The sequence below is a fragment of the Perognathus longimembris genome, chromosome 3 (assembly GCF_023159225.1).
Source record: "Perognathus longimembris pacificus isolate PPM17 chromosome 3, ASM2315922v1, whole genome shotgun sequence".
NCBI classification, from domain to species: Eukaryota; Metazoa; Chordata; class Mammalia; order Rodentia; family Heteromyidae; genus Perognathus; species Perognathus longimembris.
In genome coordinates, this window is record NC_063163.1 from 67,288,897 (window position 1) to 67,314,376 (window position 25,480).

Below are 25,480 nucleotides of genomic sequence, written 5' to 3' on the forward strand. Positions count from 1 at the left end.
TCAGGAGGAAGGCACGATGGGTGGTGACAGGGTTTGGGGACACAATGGAGACAGCTGGGGATGGGGGCCTTTCCCATGGCCACTGCTCACCTCCTGCCTGGGCCCCCTTCCTGGGCTGCCCCCGCCTGTCCCGGGGTCACCTCGGGCCCTCTGTCCCCCTCCCTGGAACAGCACGGCCTCTGTGTCCGAGCCCTCCGTGTGCCAGCGTTGCCCAGAGACGGCGGGGAGCAGGCAGCCGCCCCCCGCGCAGCCCCCGCGCAGCCCCGGCCGCCGGGACCCCGCGCCTGGGACAATGCGCGGGCCAGGGGCGGAGGGGCCCGGGCGGGCCGGGGGCCTGGGAACCAGGCGGGGCGGCGCTGCGCTGCGCGGCAGAGGGGCTGGGGAGACCGGAGGGAGGCCCCGGCGAGGTGGCCCCGGCCCCGGGGACAGGTGTGGACGCCGGGGGCCCGGGAACCAGGCGGGGCTGCGCGAGGAGACGGGAGGGAGGCCCGGCGAGGTGGCCCCGGCCCCGGGGACAGGTGTGGACGGCAGGAACAGCCAGGATCCCTTTCGGAAGTGAAGTGTCACGGGCTGCCCGCTATAAATACGGGCACAGCTGCCGGGCTGGGCTGGGGGTGCGGCGGAGGGGGGACCCTGGGGACCTGGGCGGCCCCCGGGAGAGGACAGGGGCGCCCTGAGCCCTGGGGACGTGGTCAGGTTTCCGCCGGAGGCCGGTGACATGAGACACTCCGACCCTGTGGGGCCCAGGGGAGAAGAGAAAGCCGGAGCCCTGAAGACTCACAGGCCACGCCCACAAGCCCAGGCCACGCCCCGGGCCCCGAACCACGCCCACACTGCAAGGACACTCCCCATGCTTCCAAGCCACGCCCTGTGCAGTGAGGTCGCACCCCCAGCCACAAAACCACGCCCCCTGGACTGCAGGACACGCCCTCCCCTGGGTCTTGCCCTTCCTTGGAAGCCCAGACCCCGTCCTCCCCTCTCGTCCTCTACCTCACTTTTCTCCTCTTGCTAGGTAGTCCTCTTCCAGAACCTTCCTTTCTAGAACCTTCAGCAAGTGACTACCTGGACTTAAATCTCTTCATTTTTTTCCTTGTAATATGAATAATTTTCATATATTGCACAGCTGCCCTATGCAATTGCAGCTCCTTCTCTTAGGGAGGAGGTGATCTCTCCAGCACACCCCCCCCCCCGCAGAGACACCCCAATCCCCCAAACCTCTCCCACCCGTCTTGCTACTGGCTCCTCTCAGAAGGCCCCTGTGTGAAGAACCCCCCCCCTCCTGCCACATCCCACTGACACTCCCACAGGGCCCCCCAGCTGTGAAGGGGGGCAGAGACAATCCTGGTTTCCTCCATCCACTCACAGGTGCAGCATGGAGGAGGACCCCGGCCAGAGCCCCTGGCCCCTGTGGGGAGTCCGGGTGCAGCAGAGGTTTGTGGTGGCTCATCTGGGGTCACTGGGGCAGGTCTGGGACCAGGCTTCTAAGAAGAAAGCTACTGGAGTCTGCGAAGGAGCCCTGAGGGAGATGGAGGCCGGGGACAGTCAAAGGCCCTGAGGTCAGCCGGCAGCAGTGGCATTACAGCCTCAGTTTCCCCATCTGCTCAGAAGGCCCAGCGTGTGGCTTGGCAGGGCAGCTGGCATACAGTAGGCCCTCAATGCACATTTCCCAGACATGCTGTCCGACGTGAGTGGCTGGCTCCTGGGGTGCCCCCCTGCCCCCGTCCCGGAGCTCAGGGGCAGCTCCTGGCCTCCTTCTGGCCGGGTGCCCCGTCCTCCCCTCCCCGGTGGCCCACTGTCCCAGCCAGCTGTCCCTGCATGTGCGCGGCGCCTGTCGGAGCGGGCGCCTGTTCCGGAGCACCTGGTGCCCTACTCCCCAGGGATTTCGGAGCCCGGAGCCTCGGAAGTGAAGAGGCTTAACCAGGAGCCTGGCGCCGGGCCTGGGGGGCCTGCTGCGGGCCCTCCACCCGGCCAGGGCCCTGGCCTCCTCCCAACCCCCCTCCGAGCACCCCGCTTCCCTCCACTCCTGGCTGGGCCACCTCTCTGGTCACCTCTACTGCCCACAGTCACGCTTTCACGCCCGAGGGACAGCCTTGTGCTCTTCCTAAGGTGTGCCGGCTTCCCCGTGGGTTCACTCCCAGAACTGTCCCCAGACACACGAGGAGCCAGACCACACGGGTGACTGGACACCCCTCTTGACAGCTGGGGAAACTGAGGCCCAGGGGATTAAAGAACCAGCCCATCACACAGTCACATGGGGGTACAGCGGGGACCCCACAGGTGTCAGCAACGTTTGGCTTCTTGTGTCCTGGTTTTGGCTTCATTGTGCCAGGCCTGGATCTTGAACTCAGGGCCGGGATGCTGTCTTTGAGCTTTTCCCTTCAAGGCTGGCGCTCTACCACTTGAGCCACAGCACCACGTCCAGCTTTTGCTGCGTATGTGGTGCTGAGGAACCGAACCTAGGGCTTCATGCATGCTAGGCAAGCACTCTACCACTGAGTCACATTCCCAGGCCCCCCCCCCATTTTTCCTTTGGTTATTTTTCGAGTCAGGTGCTAGTTTGCGACCCCCCCCCATCCTGCACCCCTACGCGCTGGGAGGACAGGCCCCACCACACCCCGGCTTCATGGGTTGGGGGGGGGAGGGTCTTGTTATTTTTTTGCCCAGCTGCTCAGCCATGATCCTCCAGAGCTCAGCCTCCCAGTCTCCGGGATTGCAGGCAGGGAGACTCACCCGTGCTGGGCCAGTGGAGCTCTTCTGTTTGTGGGGGCGCCTGGGGCGAGGAGGCCGAGGAGGGTGTGGAAGCCGTGATCATTAATCACTGCAGGAGCTGACGATGAGCTCATGGCTTCCTTTCTTATACCTGTGAAGAAAACCTCGCTGGGACTCAGAGCACGGAGAGAGTGAGACGGGAGGGGGGGGGCCTTCCGTGTCCCCCCCCATCCCACTGGAAACTCTCAGACATCCACCGACAGCCACACAGGACAGCCCACTGAAGTAGCGCAGAAGGAACTCAAGAAACCAGTGGGCATCTCACGCCTGGCATCCCAGCTACTCAGGAGGCTGAGGGGTGAGGATCACGGTTCGAGGCCAGCCGGGGCAGGGGTGGAGGTGTGGCTCAAGTGGTAAAGTGCTAGCCTTGAGTGAAAAAGCCCGAGGGTCGCCAGCCACCTGGCTGCCCCCCCCCGCCCCAGTGCCCCCCTCCTCCAGCCCCGGTGCTCCCCCCCCCACCACCGCAGCTCCCCGACTCCCCCACCCCGGGGAGCAGCAGCTCAGAACCTGCCTCCTCTCCTCCTGCAGCTGCCAGCAACCAGGTCAGCCTCCAACATCAAAGAGAATCTATTAATACAGCACGGAGGAAAACAGACACGGGGCGCCCAAGCCACTCCCAACCCCGGACCCCTGCTGCAAAGCCCTCCCCCCACAGGGTCTCAGTTTCCCCCAAGTGAAGACCCCTGCCCCCCACCAGGCACTTGAAAAAAGAGGCTGATGGGCGGCCAGAGGTGTGCACAGGCCCCAAATTCTGCAGAACGTCATTTTTATGGACCCAGAGCTCTGGAATCTTCTGTCCCTTTGCTCCATGCTAGGATCAGGGCAGTGAAGTGGGGAGTGAAGACTCAGCAGACAGGGGGGAGGAGGAGGAGGAGGAGGAGAAAGAAGGGGAGGGGGAGGAGGAGAGGGAGGAGGAGGAGGAAGAAGAGGAGGAGGAGGAAGAGGAGGAGGAGGAGGTCGTCAACTGAACCCAAAGCAGAAAGGGACAGGCTGGCAGGTAAAGACCCAAGCTGGGTCCTGCCCCCGGGGCCTTTGCACAGACTGAGCCCTGCCTGGATAATTGCCACCCCTCCCTCCTCTTCGCCCTCATAAGGACATGGAATTGTTCACCTCTCATTTCCCTCCTCCCCTTCTTGCCACAGCCTCAGTTTCCCCATTTGAGGATCTGGGTAGACTCAAACTCCCATGGGGGGGGTGGTCCTGCTTGCCTGGGTCTGTAGACTTTTATAATGGGCATGCTAATATATGCAGATTTTATACAAACGACATGGCATTGGCCTCTCTCCTGAACTTCCCCACTGGCCTCAGGATCTGGGGCTTGGGGGGTGGGGAGAGCCCCTCTCTTCTCCTGCAGCCCCCAACACCTGCACTGACCCCCCCCAGCCCCAGGAGGAAGGGGACCCCAGCAGGGCTCTGGTGGTGTTGAGCCTCCCCAGAAAAGTGGCCTCACAATCTGGGGGTGCTGCCAAGCCTCCCCCTGAGCAGCTGGGGTCCTGCTGGCTCTGCGGTGTGGGCCGGGTTGACCTTGGGGTGGAGGGTGGGAGCAGCCTGGGGTGCAAAGGGCCTGGGGCCCAGGGCGGAATGAATCCCAAAGACTTCCTCTGCTCCCTTCCTCCCCTCTTCCCTCCGGGCTTCCCAGGGCCTTTGCACAGGCTGAGTCCCCGCACCTCTGTGCCCTTTACCCAGATGCCTGCACAGCTGTCTGCCTCCGGGCTCCATTCCCCTGCCCCATCCCACTCCTTTACGCCCTGTGACCCACAAGAACCCCCAGGGTTCTCCACATCGCTGCCCGGGCCGCCTCTCCCTTTGGTTTTTGTTTTTGTTTTTTTTTTTTTTGGCCAGTCCTGGGCCTTGGACTCAGGGCCTGAGCACTGTCCCTGGCTTCTTTTTGCTAGCACTCTCAAGGCTAGCACTCTGCCACCTGAGCCACAGCGCCCCTTCTGGCCGTTTTCTGTATATGTGGTGCTGGGGAATCGAACCTAGAGCTTCATGTGTAGGAGGCAAGCGCTCTTGCCACTAGGCCATATTCCCAGCCCCGCCTCTCCCTTTGGATGTGAGCTTCGCAGAGGCTGCGCCCGGCAGGTGCTCAGTGACCGCGTGGGCCTGGTGGCTCACCCTTGCTGTCCTCGCCAGCCGGGAGGCTGAGATCTGAGGATCGCAGTTGGATCGCAGCCTGGGCAGGAGAATCATCTCCAACAAACCACACAAAAAAGCCAGGAGTGGAGCTGTGGCTCAAGTGGGAGAGCTCCAGCCTTGAGCAAAATCTACACACACACACACACACTCACAAGCACTCTGCCTCTCCTCCCCACCCCCCCCAGCCCTGGCTCTGCGGGTCCCGGCTGGGGGAGCCCAGCTCACAGCAGGTGCTTAGTTACTAAAGATCCCTGGGTCCAGAGGCCAGCGAGGGCCAAGACCAAGGAGCCGGGGTGGGGCTCACTCCCGGGAGAACTGGGGTGTCTGTGGCTGGGGCTAGGGGTGTGAGCTCAAAGCCTCGGTCCCTCCACACCCGGTGGCGTCAGCCACACCTGTGCTACCAGCCCTGCGGTGACAATGACAAGGCCCTGGTGAGGTCATTCACACCCCGGGCCTGGGGGGGGGGCCCTCCTCCCCTCCCCTCTCCCTCCTGAAATGGTGGCGAAATCTACAGTGCATAAAAAGCCCACATGTGAGGCCCTTACAGCCCAGTGGCCCTGGGCACAACAACACAGCCTTATTAGAAGAGCCTGCAGTCCATCCCCACTTTCCACTTCTAGAACCTTCTATCTTCCACTGTCCCCCCCCTCCACTAAGTACTATCCCTTCCCCCCCATGCTCTTGACCCCTGGAGGCCATGTCTGCTTTCTGTCTCTGGTTCTGAGGGTTTGCAGCCAACAGGTAGAGGGGATAGAGCAAAATGACATCCATGTTTAGATTAAGCACTTGCTAGTACTCGGCCTCGGATCAACCCGCCCGCTTGCTTGCTTGCTTGCTTGCTTGCTTGTGTGACCTCGGTGGAGGGACCATCCATCCCTCCATTTCCAGTTGGAAAGTGGACAAGGAAGATGAAGGAAAGAAAGCAGAGGGAGGGTGGGCTCCGCCCTCCCTGGTGGATAGTCGGGGAGGGCCCCAGAGGGGGGCTGTTTCCCAGGGACTTGAGATTAGAGAGAAACAGCCTCCCAGTCAGAAGGAAAAGCTTGTGCAAAGGGCCTGGGGCAGGATTGTGGAGGTGTGATCCAGGCCAGGCTGGGGAGCCCAGGCCGGGGTGCCTTTGGGACAAGGGGCAGGGGCCATCTTCCCCACCCTCCTGCCCTCCCTCTGCCTGCATTTCCTACAAGACTGCTGCACAGCTGGTTGAGATCTGAGGATTGAGGTTCAAAGTCAGCCCCAGCAGAAAAGTTCCTGTGAGACTCTTATCTCCAATTACCCACTCAAAAAACAGACGTGGCTCTCTGGCTCAAAGGGGTAGAGTGCGAGCCTTGAGCAAAAGAGCTCAGGGACAGTTCCCAGGCCTTGAGTTCAAGTCCCATGCCCACCACCACCACCACCACCACCACCACCACCAAGAGTCTCTTGGACAGATCCCCCCACTTACTGTTTTGGGAGGTGTGTGTGTCAGATGCCGCATTTGCGTATGCAGATGATGCTGTTGGTACCTGATTTGCATATTCAGGTGACAGAGGGGAAGAGGGCCATGCTGCTGGTTCCCAGAGGGAGAAATCAAGGCAGGAACTGGGTTCCAGTTAAAGCGCCTCAGCCCACCCTCCCACAGAACGGGGTCTGCAGGGGAGGTGTCTCGGGGTGTGCCCCCCAGCCCTCCCACTGCTTCCATGGCTGAAAGCCTATGATGTGCGTGGGGGGGGACCCCATTTCCTCCTTTCCACCACAGGCAACCCTGGGGCCATCCAGTCCTGTCTAGGAAAAGCAATGCAAGGATAGTGCCATGCATACAGGTGGTGCTTAATAATGGCTCCTAAGGATTTCCCAGTGTGCAGAGCACCCAGAGTCTGCCCTGGGCGCTGCGGGGCCCTATAGCTGCACCCCAGGTTACCTAAATGGGCAGAAGTCCCCAGGGGTGTTTTGTGCCTACAGTAGGTGCTCAATAATGCTCCCAAGGTAAGCAGGTCACAGGATGGCCCTCCTCGCTCCTAGAGAGGAAGCACCATGGGGCCCAGCTTGGGGAGGAGGGACGTGAATGGCCACACCCAACCCCTCCTAGCCCGGGCCTCGGTTTCCCCTCCTTGCAAGGGTGGCCAGTTGTGGCCAGTCCCGGGTCCTGCCCCTCTCCCTCCTTATGCCTTCATTGGAGGAGCTGTGGGGCCCACCGTGCCCAGAGTGCTCCTGGCTGCGGGTGGGAGGCAGGATGGTAGGGTCGGGGTCAGAGGGAGGAGACCGGGAGGTGAGGGGTGCCTCTGGCCATTTTGTTTTATTTATGTATTTATTTATCTTTGGTCAGTCATTCAGGGCCTGGTGGTTCACAGGACGTCAGAGCCTCATGGACTTGGTTGCCCTGGCTGGCTGGGAACCGCGGTCCTCAGATCTCAGCGTCCTGGTAGCTGGGATGACAAGGGGCCGGGCTCAGAGCACAGGTCGTGCAAAGGCCCTGGGGCCTCTGCGGGGTCCTTCACCCCTGGGGCGCCGGCGGAGGGGACCCCTGACCCCTGCGGGGAGGCCGAGGGGCGGGGCGGGGAGGGCTGGCTGTGGGGGGCGTCCTCCCCCCTCCCCCCCAAGGCCGAGGCCAGCTGCGCGGATTTAACGGCGCATCTGCATCTGCCGCCCGGAGCAGCTGCCGTTTTGGGGGGGCGGGGGCCGGGGAGGGGGACCGCGGCCCAGCTGCCAGCCCGGGCGGGGTGGGGGGGGTTGGGGTCAGAGGTTAGAGGGGGGACACCCCCAAACCGTCCGGACCCCGCCCCGCCCCCCACGTGCCCGGGGGGAGGGGCGCCCGCCCGCGGGGCTCTGACGTCACGCGCCGCCTGGCCAATCGCAGAGGCGCCTCGCAGCCCCCCAGGGAATCCCCGGTCACAGCCCGGACGGAGGAAGCCCCCCTCCCCCCTCCCTGAGAGTGCCGGGCCCGGCGGGGGAAACTGAGGCTGGTCAGGCCCCGGGGCGCCGCGCCGTGACCCCGCCCACCCCCACCCCCAGCCCGGCCCAGAGACGGCGGGCGCGCGGCGGGGGTCACACAGCGGGGCCGGGACGATCGGGGCCGCGGGACGCGGGGGCGCGGCCGCGCCTGCGCGGGGACCCCCGAGCCTGCGGGGCCCGCCGGGGTCCCCCGCCCCCAGCCCCGCTCGGACCCGGGCCCGCAGCTCAGGCCCCGCTTTGGAAGAAGGTGTCGGCAGCCGCGGGCGGCCGCGAAAACCGGCCTGGACTCCGCCGGGGGCCGGAGCCGGACGGGAGCGTGGCGCTCGGGAAACTGAGGCTCCGGGCCGCGTCCAGGGGGTGCGCGCGCGCGTGGAGGTTTCCCACAGCCAGAGTGACCCGGGCCACCCCTTCCTCCCCGGGCCTCCCCGGCCGCCCCCTCGGGGCCCCGGTGAACTTCCGTCGCCCCTCTGCGGGTCAGAGGCGCCGACCGCCGAGGCGGGGGGCGCCCGGCCTGACCCCGCGCTGCACCGGCCGTGAATGAGCCTTTCACAGCCACCGAGCCGGGCCTGGCGGCCGGGCGGCCGGCGGCGCGGGGGCCTCGCTCGGGGCCTTCCTCCAGACCGGCTCCCTTCCGTCTGGGCGTCCCCAGTCCATCCAAGCCCTCCGGGGTCCCGCACACCACCCCCTCCCAGCCCGGGGGACCCCACACCGGCCTTCCGGGGTCCCGCACACCACCCCTTCCCAGCCCGGGGGACCCCACCCCGGCCCCGTCCAGGGCCCTCCCGCCTCCCCTGGGCCGGGCGTCAGGGTCCCAGGCGGCAAATGGGTGTCCGCGGGCAGTGCGCGGTGGGTGCCGGCTTTCGGCCGGTGCTGGGCTGCAGAGCGCCCCGTGGGTGGCAGCAGGTAACTAGGCGCCCGGCTGGACACCCCCCCCCCGAGGGCGTCGACCCCGGCCTCTCCCTTCTGGGTTGGCCTCAGTTTCCCCTCTGGTAGTCACGACGGGCTCCCTCCCGGCTGACTTTGTTGTGAAGGGCCAGTGGGGCAGGAGGGAAGGCGGGCAGATCTGCGGTCACCCAGTAGCTGGGCCTGGGTCCCCCAGGCGTTCGGGTACGGAGTGTGTGTGTGGGGGGGTCCTGGGATCCGAGTTCGAGTCCGGACAACACGTCCTGTTTGGGGGCGTCTGTCCCTAGCCCGTCTCCGCCCGGCACGGAGACCCCGGGCGGCCAGCAGCGCCTGCTGCGCGCTGGATACAGAGGCCTGGAGACGGACATGGCACAACCTCACGGAGAGAGGGAAACTGAGGCACCGGGCGACCCGGCGGCCATAAAGTTCCCTAAATGGGCTGGAGTGGTCTGTGGACCCCGAGTGCTGTGTGTCCGGGTCTCCAGGGCTGACTGTGAGACCTAGGGGAGGCCGGGGCGACAGACAACGCCGGTCCGTCCCGGCCCCCCCCCCCCCCACATCGCGGCCTCTCTCTACCCGCGGGTGACCTGGGATGCAGCGCTGACTGCACAGGCCTCAGTTTCCTCCTACGTACGTCCAGCGGGTGTATGAAGGGTCCGGGGTGTCGACTGGACCAACGGCCTCGTTTAAGGGGGGCCTCAGGCCGCGGGCGGGGGTCTCGACGCCATCCGCCCCAGGCGCCCCTCGCATCCAGTGGGAACAGGTTTGGGGGAAGGCGCGAGGCAGGGGAGGAGGGGTTGAGGGTGACTCCAGGGGGCTGGGTGACCCCGGGGAGGGGGCGGGTGCCACGGGGTGCGGGTGGGCGTGACCCCAGGAGGCGGGGTGAGCCCGAGGGTGCTTGTGACCCCGGGGAGGAGCGGGGCGCGGTGACCCCCCGCGAGCCCCGCCCGTCCCGCGCGTGCTGCCCCCCCTCCCCGCGAGCCCGGCTCCGCTCCGCTCCGGGCTCCGCGCCGGGTCTTGCGGGCCCCCGGCGGGCGCGGCGGGGGCGGCGGGGCCGGAGCGGCGCGGAGCGGAGCGGCGGCCGCGCGGCGGCGGCGGAGATGCGGCGGCGACGCGGCCCGGGCCCGGCCTCGGCGCTGCGACCCCGGAGCCGACGCCCGCGCGAGGGCCCGGGCTGAGCCCCGCCGCCCCGGGATGCCGGGCTGAGCCGCCCAGCACGCGCTGGCGACCGGACAGGTGCGCGCGGCCCCCGCCTCCTCCGCGCGGCCCCGAGGTGAGCGCACGGGGTCCGGGGTGCGGGGATGCGGGGCGCGGGGATGCGGGGCGCGGGGATGCGGGGCGCCGCGCCGCGGGGCCGGGCCGGGGCCGCGGCCGGGGAGCCGAGGAGGCCGGGCCCGGCACCCCGGGAGGGCGCAGCGCGGCCGGGGGGCGCGCGGGGCGGGGCGGCCCGGGGGTCCGGAGAGGAGCCGGGTTTTCGGGGGGCCGCCGCCGAGGCCGGGGCGACGGGGCCTGGGCCGGCCTCGGGGAGGCCCAGATAGAGCGCGGGCCCGGTGGGGTCGGGGCGCGGGGTCGGGGCCGCGGCGCGGGGACCCGGCTGGCCACTGCGCCGCGGGGCGCCGGCCCGAGCCTGGCGCGGGGCTCGGCCGCGGCGGGGGCGGGGCGCGGGCCGGGCCGGGTAGGGGCGCCCCGGGGAGGCATCGGGGTTCCCCCCCGCGCCCCGCGCCCCCGCCGCCACCAGCTGCGCGGGGCCCGGGACGCAGCGAGTGCGGGCCGCCGGCGGCGGGGAGAGGCCGGGCTGGGAGGGGGCCGGGCCCGAACCCCCGCCGCAGTGGGGTTCGCGGGGCCGGGGCCCCCCCCAAGAGCTGACAAAGGGGACAAAGGAACCTCCCCGCACGCCGGGCCGGGGGGGCGCGGAGCGGGGCCCCCGCCGCGCGGATTGGTCCCGGGGCGGGGGTCACGTGGCGCCCGGTCCCGCTCCCCGCGCGGGGCGCCGCGGGGTGAACCCCCACCTGGGCCCGCGAGGACCCCGGCCCGGGAGCGGCCGACAGAGCCGGGGGTGTGTGGGGGGGTTGCTCCAGGAGGGATGCACGGCCCAGCCCAGCCCAGGGCCCCCCGAGGTCCGCCGCCGCCCTGGCTGTCCTCGGGGACCCCCGGGCCTCGGGTTGGGGCTCCCTGGGCGTCTGGGCTGAAGGAAGAGGACGGGCAGGTGGATGGGGCCTAGAGGATAGAGCCGGCCCTGCGCCAGCCGCTCTGTGTTTTTCTGGGTCCCAGGGCCTGTCCGACGTCCCAATTGCCTCAGGGAATAAAGGTGCAGCACCCCCTGGGTCCCCGAGGGGCGGCCCCCTGCCCTCCCCACGCCCGTCACCGTTCCTCCCGGAGGAGCCTCGGGATGTGGGGGTTGGGGTGCGGCCGGGGCACTGGGACGGCTGTGGATGGTGGGTCGGCAGCTGCTTGGGACCAAAAGAATAAATAAATGAATTCCAGTGTCCGCCGTGAGCCTGCCCATCTGCAAGAGCATGAGGGGAAACTGAGGCCACAGAGCGAGCAAAGGTGGGGGGGGGGAGTGTGAGCCAGGCCTCTCCAGACATGGGGCTGCGGGGGCAGGGTGAAGAGGGGACCCTGTGTGCGGTCTCAAAGCCAGGAGCACCCCCACCCCGCCCCTTAGGCCTCCCCCAGCCTCTCCTGGCTCGGTGGGAGTCGGGCTGTGTGACCTCCGGCTGGCCCTGCCCTCTCTGTGCCGCCTCCCCTGTGTTCGCGCGTGGGGCTCCAGGACTTGAGGGTTCTGTGTCCATCCCCCCTCACCTGCCTCTGCCAGGCCGGGCTGGGCGCACACCCCGTGGCCTCCTCCACCTTGAGGTACGGCGGTCCCCGCCATCACGGCCTCCTGCCCCTGGCTAGCGTGCACCGAGGTGGGAGAGGACAAGAGGTGGTGTGGCTCTCAGCAGGAGGCGCCGGGCTCCTGGGCCTGGAAGATAACAATCAAACTCTGCCCTTGGAAAAGGTGACCCTGACGTCAGCCAGAGGGACAGGTGAGCCGGTCCCCCGGGACGGAGCCGTGTGCGGTCACCGCAGGTCTGGGAAGGAGAGTGTCCTGAGCTGACCCCGGGGTGTGGCCCTGGTCCCGATGCCAGAGCTGGGGGGGGGGGGTACTCCAGGCCAGGAGGAAACAGGGGGCTGCCTGGAAGAGGGTATGAGGGGAGCGGAGGGGAGGCCCCCGCATGGAGTCCAGAAGGCCAATGGAGGCCTTGAGTGCTAAGCCGAACATCAAGCTTCATCCCCAGAGAAGGTTCCAGAGCTGGGGCGATAGGTGATGTTTCAGACCTGGGATTCACTGGAGGTGGTGGAGAGGCTTGGAGAAAGGGGCGTTACAGCTAAGGCAAGGACGGATGTGTAGAAGTTGGCCAGGAGACAGGCCATGGCTACAGGCCAAGGAGTCAGAGCCCCTGGGGCAGCTACTCCAGAGTATGGGCTCCAGAGCTGCCCTAGCCTGTGGCTCAGAACTCCCCCAGGCGCTCTCTCTGTGTGTCTCAGTTTCCCCATCTGCTGTAAATGGCTGAGGTAGTTCCAGTTATACCCTGGTCAGAGTCACAGTCAGCTGCTGACAAAGTCAGCAACCTTAGATCTAAAGGACAAGTGAGGTACCAGAAGTGACTGGCGAGGCCTGGCTCAGGGTGGTAGCGCATTAGCCAATGAGAAAAAGGGGCCGCAGGTACCAGGTTTTAGTCCGGGTCTCGACCTAGAAAACAAAGGAAAGAAGTGACTGGCTCACGTGGCTGGGTAGGTGGCGGGAGTCTGGGGGGGGTGGGGTCCCTGAGGAGAAAGGAGACATCAGTGCTACGGGATAGAACTGAGCAGAAAGAACCAGCACCCCAGAGAAACGGCAGCAGCATGTGCAAAGGCCAGGGGGTGGGAGGTGGGGCTGGACGGAGCCTGGTGAGTTAGAGGAGCAGCAAGAGGCCTAGGCAGCCAGAGAAGAGGAAGGAAGGGGTCAGAAGGGGCTGGGGGGGTGGGTGGGACTAAGCAGGCCGGGGGAGCAGGGTGGACTTGGGCTTTGACCCTGGGAGATGTGGGAGCTGGGGAGGGCAGGGGGCCCAGGGGGGGAGGGAGCAGACTCGGGACTCGCGTGCGCCCTCTGGTGGCCGCATGGAGGACAGATTGGGGTGGGTGGGAGCTGGGGACCAGGTGGGCAATGCTGAGGGCCAGGCAGAGGAGGAGAGTGTGGTGTTGGAACCACATAACCACATGGCCTGGTTCAAATCCCAGCCTGGCCACTTTGTGCCAGTGAACCACCTGCCCAGCCTGAGTCTCCCTCCCTTCCCAGCGGAATGCTAGGAACAGCTCCCCACCCATCTGTCTCCTCTCCTCCCTCCTCCCCCCACTTCTCTCTCCCTCTCTCTCTTAGTCCGGAACACATAATAGGTGCTCTGAGCATACAGTACATGCTCTGTAAGTGCTATGCTCCAAACACAGGAAAGAACTGAGGCAGAGATTTTTTATTTATTTTGTCAGTCCTGGGCTTGAACTCTGGGCCCGGGCGCCGTCCCTGAGCTCTTCAGCTCAAGGCTAGCGCTCTACCATGTGAGCCACAGCGCCACTTCCCGTTTCCTGGTGGTTCATTGGAGATAAGAGTCTCATGGACTTTCCTGCCTGGGCTGGCTTTGAACTGCGATGCTCAGTTCTCAGCCTCCTGAGTAGCGGGGGTGACAGGCGTGAGCCACGGCACTCAGTTCTTGCATGTTTTTATAGACGGGGCTGTTCTCTGGGCGCCCTGCAGCAGGTGTTTGTCGAGCACGTGTCCCTGTGGGCTGGGGGCTCACCACGGCCGTAGGGCCCCCGGCCCCACGGAGCCCACTGCCCCGTCTCTGCTCCTGGGAGAGGGAGGCCAGCCCAGAGCGGGCCAGGTCCGAGCCCAGGCTGCACAGCCGCCGGCCAGGTACATAGCTGTGCCGTGTGCCCTGCGCTCTGGCCCAACAGCTGCGGTGTGTGGCTGAGGGTAGGGAAACTGAGGCCCCAGGAAGAAGACCCCCCTCAGGCTTGTGGAGATGTCATGGGTGGGGCCCAGGGCCTCTCCTTGCTGCCCCAAGATCCAGCCGCAGGGATCCCCCCTGTCCCCCGCCAAGTTCCTAGACAGCCTGGCGGGCCTGGGGGGGGGGGGGCTGCAGAGGCAGCTGGAGGCGGTGGCTGTAAGCAGAGCCGTAACTGGACCCAGCCAGCCATGGTCACTTGACCTCCCTGGGGACGCCAGGCCTTGTGCGGAACTGGAGGAGCGGGAGCGCCCTGCCTGGGCCAGGGTCGCCCCGGGGCCCAGAGCGGGTGCGGCGCCCACCCCATGTCACACAGCAAGGTCTTGAGCCTGGGTCCCCGGGAGGGTGGGGCTGGGACCCAGGGCCTGGAACTCAGGCAGCGCCCTGCACATGAGCAGATAAGTGTGTGTCTGTGGGCACAGGGCTGGGGCGACCAGGCAGTCAGGGAAGGCTTCCGGGGCTCCCGCTGGGGTTCCCAAGGGGCAGGGTGGTGACCCTTGGCAGCCTGGCGGGTTCCGGCATGGTGGGGCCTGGCTGTCAGGCCAGAGCGAGGACGGCCACCCTGTCCAGCCCGGAGGTGGCCTTGAACATGGAGAGGTGAAATACACACACGCACACACACACACACACACACACACACACTCCCCAGTCTCTCCGTCTCTCTGTCTCTCTTCCTTTCCTGTCCTGGGCCAGGCCTAGAACTCATGGCCTGGGCACTGCCCCTGAGTGTCTTTGCTCAAGGCTAGAACTTTTCCACTTCAGCCACGGTGCCACTTCCAGGTCTCCAGTGATTCACTGGAGGTAAGAGTCTCATGGACTTTTCCAAGCTGGCTGGGAACCGCAGTCCTGGCTGCTCAGCCTCCTGAGTAGCTAGGATGACAGGTGTGGCCCCCGCCTCGACTTCTCTGTGGGTTGGGATGGTTCTGCTCACTTTTGCCCAGGCTGGCCCGGAAGCACCGTCCTTCCAGTCTCCATCCCCAGGTAGCTGGGGTCACAGGTGTCTGCCGCCACGCTCTCTGACCTCTGACCTGCCCCTCCGCCCCCAGCCACCAGGGGTACATAGGCAGTCCCCAGGCGGGTGAACCGTCCCACGGGTGTGGGGTCTCCACGCAGTGGGTCGCATGCACCAGCTCCATGGCCGCTCTGTCACCCAGCCTGGCAGGTGGTGAACTGCTGCTCCATGGGGGAGCACCCCCCCATGCAGCAGCAGGCACCTCCAGCTCCCTGGAGAGGAACAGATGGCTTTGGGGGAGCCGGGGAGGTGCTGAGGCCTTTGGTCACCCCGAGTTGGGGGGGGAGAACTGAGGCCGGCTCAGTGGATAGATCTGCACTGGCCCACACTGCCTCCCCCCCAAGCATGCAGGGTTCACTTGTGCCTCATGTGGCAGTTTGTTGCTTGCTGGCAGTGGGGAAGTGCCTCAGTTTCCCTGTCTGCCCATACTGCCTGCCTCTTGAACTTTCAGGTATGCGAGCTAATTTAGTGATTATTTCAGTGCTGGGTGCACAGCTGGGGCTGCCTAAGTGCGTATTATCTGTTTTTGAAAGCATATTTTGAGTGCCTCTTGTCCGCTGGACACTCTCGGGGTACTGGGGGGATGTGACAGTGACAGAACAGACCCACTGTGCCCTCCCCTTAGCTTGGTGGTCAGCCCTGGGATGCAGAGGTGCCTCCTGCCTGACTGGGAAGGGGCTGATCGGTGGGGTTTCCCCAGAGGGGGTGCTTGAGCATGTAGATGCCTGAGGTGGGGACAGAGGGCAGGAAGGAGGAACTGGGGGGCCCTTGGGGCAGCAGAGCCGCAGATCTCAACCCACGGGGACCCCAGGTGATGGGTGGGGACACAAACATGTGGCTGTTACTGTTTTGAGGGGCTCCTGACACAAGGGTGGAGGTCAGAGAGAGAGAGAGAGAGAGAGAGAGAGAGAGAGACCAGTGTCCTGCAGCCCCAAGAGGCCCCCCGAGAGCTGGGTCTGTGCATGGGGGTCAGGTGGGATCTGACTTCTGGAAAGATCCTTGTGCTGGGGGAGGGGTACTAAACAGGCAGGGGCAGAGCAGCCGCCCTGGCCAGCGGGCTGGCCCTCGTCAGGGACGTGCGGGACACCAAGCACTGCTCGCCCTGGGAAGTTGAGGGAACCTGGATGCTCACTCGCTGCAGGCTGGGGGCCAGGGTGTTCTCTACCTCTGGGGTCCCCCGGCCCCTGGCTCTCTTCTATGGCTGCGCCTTCTGCAGGGACCACTGCTCCCAAAGCCCAGCCTCAGTTTCTCCATGTGCAGAATGGGCTCCCACCTTCCCCAAGCCCCCCCCCCTCCTGCTCCCTCCTGCTGCAGATGCTACCAGGCAGCTGTAAGAGTGAGCATTTGTTGGGCACCGGCTGTATACCAGGCACCATGCTGGTGACACCACCACCATGAGCCTATGGGCCTCATTCCCATTGCTAGAGAGGGGAAACTGAGGCCCAGAGAGGGATCAGGATCTGTCCTGAGGCACACAGCACAGAAGTGGCGGAGTTGGGATTTGAACTCTCCCAGCTTGGCTCCGGAGCAAAGCCTCCAGTGTAATTTTAGTTAGAGATGAATGTCACCTGGGCGTGGTGCTCCCCCCACCCCAGGACTTCAACACTTGGGAGGCTGAAGCAGGAGGACCAAGGGTCCCAGGCCAGCACAGCTGTGAAACACACACACACACACACACACACACACACACACAAGAACTGAGTGCTGGGGCTTGGCCTTGTGCGCCAGCAGGGTTTATGACAGGCAGAGCCCAGGCAAGCATTGTGCAGAGCATTGAAACACAGCCTGCGATCTCCATGGGATGGAATACTATGCAGCCATGATAAAGGGACTCTCATCACCTGCTCCACCACAGAGGGACTGGAGGACAGACATGGCACTTGGTGATGGGGGGAGAGGGTACAGAAGGACAGACAGCCGGGACATCAGAGCTGAGGTGATGGGAAGGACCATGGCGGGTGGAGGAGAGCAGTGATCACATTGAATGGAGGCAGTGCTTTCCTGTGGGAGGTGGAAGGAAGGTTCTGAAAATGCAGGGTGGGCACAGCCGTACAGCAAGGCGCATGTGTGAGATGCCGCCGGGTCTGGCTGGCCTATGTGGCTCAGATGGTCGCTCCTGCGGGCTGTCTGTGTTGTCACCAAGTGGAGAGAAGATGCCACAGGTGGCCAGCACTGGGGTGGCAGGTGTTCTGGGGGGCGCACAGACACAGCCCCCCAGGGTCAGAGGTCATTATCGCTGTGTGCCAGGCAGAGTCTGGGACTGGGGAGGGGCCGGGGAAGGAAGCCGGTGAGGAAAGCTCGGGACACGTGGATTCCGGCCTTGCTGACTCACAAATCCCGGAAGCCAGGGTCACCCAGAGGAAAGCCGGCCAGCCACGCAGGGTCTTCCTGTTTTGGGTCCTGACCGTAAGGGGTCGGCTCACCCAGGGGGTCCTATTCCCCAACCCTGAGCCACAAGGCCAGGCCAACGCCGGGGAACGTCCCTGCTGCTCAGATGAGGAAACTGAGGCCTGGGATTTGCTGGAGACTTCCCAGAGCAAGGAGGCTGCTGCGATTCTGATGTGGACCTCCCCGTCCCTGCCCAGGACGGGGACTGAACCCCTCTTTCTGATAGGGAGGGAGGCCCTGACCCAGGCCGCCCAGGCCGGGAAGGCCGGGAGTCACAGGCTCAGCCGCAGCCCTGGGAATGGGAGCAGGAAGAAGCAGGCGCCCACAGAGGTAGCGGGGTGACAGGCTCAAAGGTACCGGCGCCGGGGGGACAGGGGGGCCGGGAGCAGGCCGTGGGGAGGGGGTCACCCCCACCGTGCCACCGGAGTCCTGATTGTCCATCACCGGTGGTAACTCCTGCTTGGAGGTCTACAAAAACCCCAAGAGCCTTCTCCATGATTGCTGTTGTTGTTAGCTGCCTCAAGCCGGGCTCGAACTCAGGACCTCTGGCCTGCTTGGCTTTCCTGCTCAGTTCGGAAAGTGCTGTGCCGCTTGAGCCATGCCTCCAGCCCAGCTTCTGCTGGTTAAGGGAGGATCCCCTGTGATGCTGCTGGGGGTCGGGTGTGCGTGTGGGGCTGGGTTTGCACGCTGCGGGAGGCTTCACCCTCAGGGCCTGTGTTAGTTGTTCATTCCCAGGCCTTGCCTCCCGGGCGGTCGGGAAGTTGTCCCGTTTATTAAATCAGCGCCGGGCCCCGCCGCCATGGTGTGTGTGTGTGTTGCGTTTTGTTTTTATTTATTTATTATGTGTTTATTTTTTGCCCTCCGTTGGGTTGTTGTTCAGTCCCTACCCGCGTGGGAGCCGGAGCCGGAGCCGGAGCCGGGCGGCGGCGCGCGCCCCCCCTGCCGGCCGCGCGCAGGACTGCAGGCGCCGCGCTCACGGGCTCTCCCCCCTCCCCGCCCGCCGCCCAGGTGTCACTCCAGCCCCCCCTGGCCCTCGCCATGCGGACCCCGCGAGCGCCCCCTCCCCGCCCGGCCCTGCTGCTCCTGCTGCTGCTCTTGGGGGGCGCCCACGGCCTCTTCCCTGAGGAACCTCCGCCACTCAGCGTGGCCCCCCGGGACTGTGAGTTGTGGTTGTTGGGGTGGGGGCGGGAGGGTGGGGGATGGGGTGGGGGGTCTGATCTTGCAGGGCTAGGGGGTCTTGTTTCCATGCTGGTCTCACACCTCCCCTAGAATCGGCATTGACCTCAGCTCCACCCCCCATCTCTTCTCTCCTTCCCTCCTCCCAGATCTGAGCCACTACCCCGTGTTCGTGGGCAGTGGGCCCGGGCGCCTGGCGTCCACCGAGGGCGCTGAGGACCTCAACATCCAGCGGGTGCTGCGCGTGAACAGGACGCTGTTCATTGGGGACCGGTACGGGAGGGGGGGGGGATAGGGCAGCCCAGGATAGCGTGATTCAGGGTGCTGGGTATCATGTGGTTGGAGGGCACAGGGTGCCTACTGAGAGCCAATGAGGGGTGCCCTTGGGGGAGGGAGCCCCCCCCCCCAAGAATGTATCATTAGGAACTCTCAAAAGCAGCTCAGAGGGCTTCTCTGAGGAGCTGACACTGGACTCAATGAGACCTAAGGTAGAGGAAGTATTCTAGGCCGAGGACACCCTGAGCAAAGGCCCTGGGGCCGGTGGGAGCCTGGCATACTGTTTGGAAGAGCAGGGAGGGGGCGCAGCAGTCTGTGTAGGTCCCTGGGGGCTCCTGGGAGGACTTGGGCTTTGACCCTGAGTGGGGTGGGGACTGTGGGCAGAGGAGGGAGGGACCCAACTCGGTGCCCACGGGCGCCCTCTGGTGTCTGCTGCAGGAGAAGCTGGAAGGTTCTGGGTGCTTTGGGGGACAGCTTCCGCAGCACTGCCCATGGGTTGGACCCGCGAGAAAGAAAGAGGGGGTTTGAGATTCCTCCTGGGTGTAGTGTGAGCTTCAGCATGAACAAAGACTTGGGGGAATGCAGGTCTGGGGGACTAGCTGGACCTCGAGAGCACAGGCTAGAGATAGGTTTGTGGGTGTAGCGAGGCTGTGGACAGAGCCTGGAGGCGGGGCAGGGACAGCCCCCAGCTCGGCACCACTATGAGAGAGGGGGACATAATGGGATGCTCCCAGGGAGACAGGTGAGAAGCCAGGCAAGTGTGGGGTGTGCAGGAAAGGGGGTGACCAGGTGGTGAAATGCTCCAGGCCGGTGTTTGGGGGGAGGCGTGGAGGAGGGACAGCATGCAGGGATGAAAAGGGGAGAGGAAGAGGGCAGGGTGCCAGTCCCCATGGGACACACCCTCAGGTGCATGCCAGCACCCAGTGGCCATGCCCCAAGCACAGCAGGTGGCCGTAGGTAGGACTGGCCTGGACCACTTGGGGACCTGGCCTTTAGGGGCAGGGCCTGTATTGGGGCTGCTCCTGGAAGAGTCTTCTCAGTTGCAGGCATGTTGCACTGGGTGTGTGGAATGCGCGTGTAGGTGAGCCCCACCCCATCGGGGATTCCCCACCCCATCACGATGTCCCTCCCGCAGGGACAACTTGTACCGGGTGGAGCTGGAGCCCCCCACTTCCACGGAGCTGCGGTACCAGCGGGTGAGGACAGGGTGCAGGCTGGAGGGCGCGGGACCTAGAGCTCCAGAGAAACCTGGGGAGGGGCGCCCCGGCGGAGTCAGCCCCAGAAGGGGGATCGCAGGCCCCTGAGGACTCGACACCCCCTCAGGAGCTCTCTTTGCCCACAGAAGCTGACCTGGCGTTCCAACCCTAACGACATAGACGTGTGCAGGATGAAGGGCAAGCAGGAGGTGAGTGGGTTCTGCCCCGGACGCACCCCTGCCACGGCCAAGCCCCCAGCTACACCCAACCCCCCACCCAACCCCCCACACCACGCCCAACCCTCCCAGGCCACACCCCAGCCACGCCCCAAACAGCGGCCACGCCCACTCAACGCGGGCCACGCCCAAGCCACACCCAACCTGCAGCTGCTCGGCCTCCTCGTAGTCCCCAATGCCTACTGGATCCGCCCCCTTGCTCCCCGTCTCTGGTCTCTGCAAGCCTTAGGTCCATCCCAATCCCAGCAGCAAACTCTGCCATAGCCCCTCCCACCGCCGCGCGGCCCCGCCCACGGGCGTGGCCACGCTTACACCGGCTTCCCCTCTGTCCCCTCCCCCCCAGGGCGAGTGCAGGAACTTCGTGAAGGTGCTGCTGCTCCGGGATGAGTCCACGCTATTCGTGTGCGGCTCCAACGCCTTCAACCCCGTGTGCGCCAATTACAGTGTGAGTCTGCGCTCCTCGCGCGTGCCCTTAGTCCCCTCCCCCAGGAGGCCTCCCTGGATTGGCCCCTGCTACGGGCTCCACCGGGGCCAGTGCTGCCCAAAGGAGGCCCTGAGGGGCTCAGGGACCCCTGAGCGGCTCTAGTCATAAGACTGACTAGGATTGACTACGACAGACCAGAGAAGTCAAGTGACTGGTTAAGGTCACAAAGTAACCTGGGCTGAGAGGGGACCCGTCCTGGAGTGGGAAGGCTGGGATGTCCAGGTTCCAGGCATGGCGGGGAGAGTGGTCCCTCAGACTCGGTCATCCCACAGATGGACACCCTGCAGCCTCTCGGCGACAACATCAGTGGCATGGCACGCTGTCCCTATGACCCCAAGCACGCCAATGTCGCCCTCTTCTCAGGTGAGTGTCCCCCAGCTCCCCACCACAGGGTCAGCCCAGCCTAGGCCTAGGCGCAGTCTGAATCAGTAATTCAACTTGGGAACCAGGCTCAGCTTGCTAGTACTCATCCTATATTGGAACCTCGTCAGAGATCTAGGCTCAGCATGTCAAGGCAGAGCTGAGTTTGCTACTCATCCTGAATCAGGACTCAGTCTGGATTGGGGTTGGGATGGCACCCTGGCTCAGCCTGGGGACAAGAGCAGGCTCATTTTACCCACCCTGCTCTGGGCCTCTCCCCTGCCCCCTCCCTCTTCCTGGATCCAGATGGAATGCTTTTCTCAGCCACGGTGACCGACTTCCTAGCCATCGATGCCGTCATCTACCGCAGCCTCGGGGACCGGCCCACTCTGCGTACTGTGAAGCACGACTCCAAGTGGTTCAAAGGTGAGGCCTCGGAAGGCCAGGAGCCTAGGCCGGGGGCGGGGGGGGGGGGAATGGAGGGGGCACCCATCAATCCCTCCACCAGAACAAGAGGCACAGAGGTGCTGCAGAAAGGACTCCTACCTCACTTTGGCCATTGCTGGCCTTTTAAAAGTTATCATTCGGGGCTGGGAATATGGCCTAGTGGCAAGAGCGCCTGGCCTTATATACATGAAGCCCTGGGTTTGATTCCCCAGCACCACATATATAGAAAACGGCCAGAAGTGGCGCTGTGGCTCAAGTGGCAGAGTGCTAGCCTTGAACAAAAAGAAGCCAGGGACAGTGCTCAGGCCCAGAGTCCAAGGCCCAGGACTGGCAAAAAAAAAAAGTTATCATTCTTGTTATAATAAAGGTGAGGTACAGAAGGGTTACATTATGTAAGTCAGGTAAAGAGTACATTTCTTTTTTTTTTTTTTTGACAATGTCCCCCCTTCCCTTGCTCTCTCCCAGTTTTTCCCTCTTCCTCACCCACAAGTTGTATAGTTCGTTTTCAGCATAGTGTCCAGTGAGTACCATTGTTGTTGCATTTGTTCACCCACCCCCCTTCTGCCCCCGCCCTTACCCTCCCAAAGACAGATAAATGAACAAACAAGACAAAAAGAAAGCTGGGTGCTGATGGCTCATGCCTGTAATCCTAGCTACTCAAGAGGCTGAGATTTGAGGATCATTATTGAAAACTGGCCCAGGCAGCTGTGAGACTCTTATATCCAATGAACCAACAGAAAACCAGAACAAAAACAGCTCAGGGACAGCACCCAAGCCCTGAGATCAAGCTCCATGAACAAAAAAAAGGCGGGGGGGGGGGGACACGCCTGGGAATGTGGCTTAGTGGTAGAGTGCTTGCCTAGCATGCATGAAGCCCTGGGTTCGATTCCTCAGCACCACATACACAGAAAAGCCAGAAGTAGCGCTATGGCTCAAATGGTAGAATGCTAGCCTTGAGGAAAAAAAAGAAGCCAGGGACAGTGCTCAGGCCCTGAGTTCAGGCCCCAGGACAGCCCCTTCCCCCCCTCAAAAAAAAGATGAAGAAAAACAAACAATAACAACAAAGAAAACCCCTCTTATTTCCATTTCCTGATGTTGGCTTTTTTCTTTTTTTTTTTTTTTTGCCAGTTTTAGAACTTGAACTCAGGGCCTGGGCGCTGTCCCTGAGCTCTTCTGCTCAAGGCTAGCGCTCTACCACTTTGAGCCACGACTCTACTTCCAGTTTTCTGGTGATTCAGTGGAGATAAGAATCTTATGGAGGGCTGGGGATATGGCCTAGTGGCAAGAGTGCCTACCTCATATACATGAGGCTATGGGTTCGATTCCCCAGCACCACATATACAGAAAATGGCCAGAAGTGGCGCTGTGGCTCAAGTGGCAGAGTGCTAGCCTTGAGCAAAAAGAAGCCAGGGACAGTGCTCAGGCCCTGAGTCCAAGGCCCAGGACTGGCAAAAAAAAAAAAAAAAGAATCTTACGGATTTTTCTGCCCAGGCTGGCTTTGAACTGCAATCCTCAGATCTCAGCCTCTTGAGTAGCTGGGATGACAGGCGTGAACTGTTGATGCCCAGCAGTCTGCTGGCCTTTTGAAGATAGAACTAGAGGGAAGATTAGGATCTTAAGTAGCATAAATGTTCTGGAAGTAGGTGGCTTAGGAGATCAAGGTAGAAGTCACCCTGCCTTGTAGGCAATCAGCAATCTGGCTTCTGAGCAAGAAGGTGACAAAATACAGCAGCAACCAGGTGCCAGTGGCTCAGGCCTGTAATCTGAGTTACTCAAGTGGCTGAGATCTGACGATCTTGGTTCAAAGCCAGCCCTGGCACAAAAGTCTTTAAGACCCACCTCTCTAATTAATCTCCAAAAGCCAGAAGTGGAACTTTGGTTCAAGTGGCAGAGGGTTAGGGACAGCACCCAGGCCCTGAGGTCAAGCCCTAAACATTTGCACACATACCGATAGACATAATATATTAATGTAAATGAATATATATTATATGTCAGCAAATATCATCTGAGCAGAGGTGGAGGTTGGAGAGTGATTTTAGGCTTCTAATCTGTCTGTAAAAAGAGAAGAAATTAGCAAGCTTTTTTTTTTTTGCCACTTCTGGGGCTAGAACTTGGGTCCTGGGTGCTGTCCTTGAGTCTCTTTGTGGTTAAAGCTGGTGCTCTACCACTTGAGCCACAGCCCCACTTCTGGCTTTTCCTGAGTAGTTAATTGGCAATAAGAGTCTCACAGACCTTCCTGTCTGGGGCTGGCTTCGAACTGTGATCCTCAGATCTCAGCCTCCTGAGTACCTAGGATGACAGCCGTGAGCCACCAGCACCTGGCAAAATTAGCAAATGTGTTCCTACTTCAGAGAAGCCAGCCTCAGTCCCCCTTCCATCGTAAAAGTGCCCCCGGGCAGTGTTGGCAACCCCAGCTCCCTTGTGATGCCAGGGCGGGTTCTGACCCTCTGCTTCCACAGAGCCCTACTTCGTCCATGCGGTGGAGTGGGGCAGCCATGTCTACTTCTTCTTCCGGGAGATCGCCATGGAGTTTAATTACCTGGAGAAGGTGAGGCTCTGCTCCTGGAGCAGCCAGAGGGTGCAAAGCTACTCCCTGTGCCCAGCAGCCAGGCCCAGGCCACCCTCCCGCTCCACCCACTCGCCCAGCCTCCTCTGCTGTCTGCCCACCTCCCTGTAACCCTCTCACTTCTCCGCCAGCGTGCCGACACCCAAAGCTCCATCCTTCCACCCACCACCCCCCATCATCCCACACCCATCCACCAGGATGCAAACCAGTCCCCTCACACCCCATCCACCCATGTATTTATCCATCTGCATATGTCCATTCATCCATATGTCTGTCCATCCATTCATCCATCCATCCATCCATTGAACCATCTATCAGCCATCCTTCTGTCCACCTAACCATCTCTCTACTCATCAACCCATCCATCTGTCCATCAAACCATCCACTTTCCAACCATCCATCCGTGTACTCATTTTGTCCTTTCATCCATCCAATCATCCACCCATCCATACATCCATACATACAACCATCTACTCATCTACTCATCCATCCACCCATCCACCCAACTACTCATCAACCCACCCATCTGTCCACCCACCCATCCAACCATCCACCCATTCATTCACCCCTCTATCCAGCCATCCACCCACCCATCCACCACCTCTCCATCCACCCATCCAACCCTCTACCCATCCATTCACACACCCATGGAACCATCCCCCACCCACCCATCCATCCACCCATCCATCTCTCATTGTTTCCCTGTCATCCTGCCTCCTCAGGTCTGCCCTCCCTCCAGCCCACATGCTGACTCCCCCACATTGGTCTTCATCACTCCACCCGTCCCTAAACCCATCAGCCGTGAACGCAAAGATGTCCACTTACCCCTCCTGAAACTTTGCCTTACGCGCCTATCTTTGTGGTGCCTCGGTTTCCCCATATGTGCAGTGGGGCTTTGGGAAGGTCATTCCAGAGTGGAGGGTAGGCAGTATGGCCTATGACACGCAAGACCTCCTTGCCAGGTGGTGGTGTCTCGCGTGGCCCGAGTGTGCAAGAATGATGTGGGGGGCTCCCCGCGCGTGCTGGAGAAGCAGTGGACATCGTTCCTGAAAGCCCGGCTCAACTGCTCTGTGCCAGGGGACTCCCACTTCTATTTCAACGTGCTACAGGCTGTGACGGGCGTGGTCAGCCTGGGGGGCCGGCCTGTCATCCTAGCTGTCTTCTCTACCCCCAGCAACAGGTCAGCCAGTGGCCACGGGAGCCACGGGGGGCACGGACTCTCTGCATTCCTTTGGGCAGAGGTAGACATGCAGGTGGGACTTCATCCTCAGGAAAAGGGGGCTTCCAGAAGGACGAGAGACATGGGACTAGACTGTGAGTGTGGGATGGAGGAAGAGAGAAGAGTATCCCAAGCTGGGAGGATAGATAGCATGTGCAAAGGTCCTGAGGCTGAGTCTGGTGTTGTCTGTGTGAGGCAGCTGGTGTGGCAGGAATGGGGGGATGTGGTGGCAGCAGCAGAGGTGGAAGGTCAAGCTGTGGCAAGGAGCTGGATTGTGTCCTGAGGGGGTTTATGGGGAGCAAGGGGCAGGAGAGGGACAAAGTCGGGCTTGTGTTTTCAGAACATGCTCTGGTAAATGGGTTT

The 25,480-nt window shown here is 63.0% G+C and overlaps 2 protein-coding genes across 4 annotated transcripts in view; one reads left to right on the forward strand and one right to left on the reverse strand.

Moving 5' to 3' along the window:
• On the reverse strand, positions 1-11,608 carry LOC125347644 (basic proline-rich protein-like). The gene is made up of 4 exons (XM_048340634.1): positions 11,536-11,608; positions 10,743-10,918; positions 9,364-10,528; positions 1-734 (listed from the first exon to the last, which is right to left on the reverse strand). The coding sequence occupies exons 1-4, from the start codon at positions 11,606-11,608 to the stop codon at positions 1-3; spliced, it is 2,148 nt and encodes a 715-aa protein (XP_048196591.1).
• The window catches only part of Sema6b (semaphorin 6B), a 21,217-nt gene continuing 4,651 nt past the window's right edge, over positions 8,915-25,480 (forward strand). The window contains exons 1-10 of one of the 3 annotated variants that reach the window (XM_048341942.1): positions 8,915-8,937; positions 18,166-18,316; positions 18,483-18,606; positions 19,745-19,805; positions 19,952-20,014; positions 20,385-20,486; positions 20,798-20,888; positions 21,192-21,311; positions 23,792-23,880; positions 24,861-25,078. In XM_048341942.1, the coding sequence (XP_048197899.1) occupies positions 18,196-18,316; positions 18,483-18,606; positions 19,745-19,805; positions 19,952-20,014; positions 20,385-20,486; positions 20,798-20,888; positions 21,192-21,311; positions 23,792-23,880; positions 24,861-25,078 (989 nt within the window). In that variant the 5' untranslated portion in view covers positions 8,915-8,937; positions 18,166-18,195. Of the gene's footprint in view, positions 8,938-9,882; positions 10,007-17,101; positions 17,511-18,165; positions 18,317-18,482; positions 18,607-19,744; positions 19,806-19,951; positions 20,015-20,384; positions 20,487-20,797; positions 20,889-21,191; positions 21,312-23,791; positions 23,881-24,860; positions 25,079-25,480 lie in introns of those variants that run through there. The other 2 variants (XM_048341941.1, XM_048341940.1) reach the window with 2 other exon arrangements.

Bases quoted from the DNA above. Each gene is read 5' to 3' on its own strand.
- LOC125347644 (XM_048340634.1), bottom strand. From the start codon at position 11,608: ATGGCGGGGACCGCCGTACCTCAAGGTGGAGGAGGCCACGGGGTGTGC. The intron at 10,529-10,742 runs GTGGGGGTTCAC...GCCCCCTCCCAG, and splicing joins CGGGGTCCTCGCGGGCCCAG to CCCGGCCTCTCCCCGCCGCC. The intron at 735-9,363 runs GTAGGAGGAAAC...TGGGCCCCACAG, and splicing joins CATACACCCGCTGGACGTAC to GGTCGGAGTGTCTCATGTCA.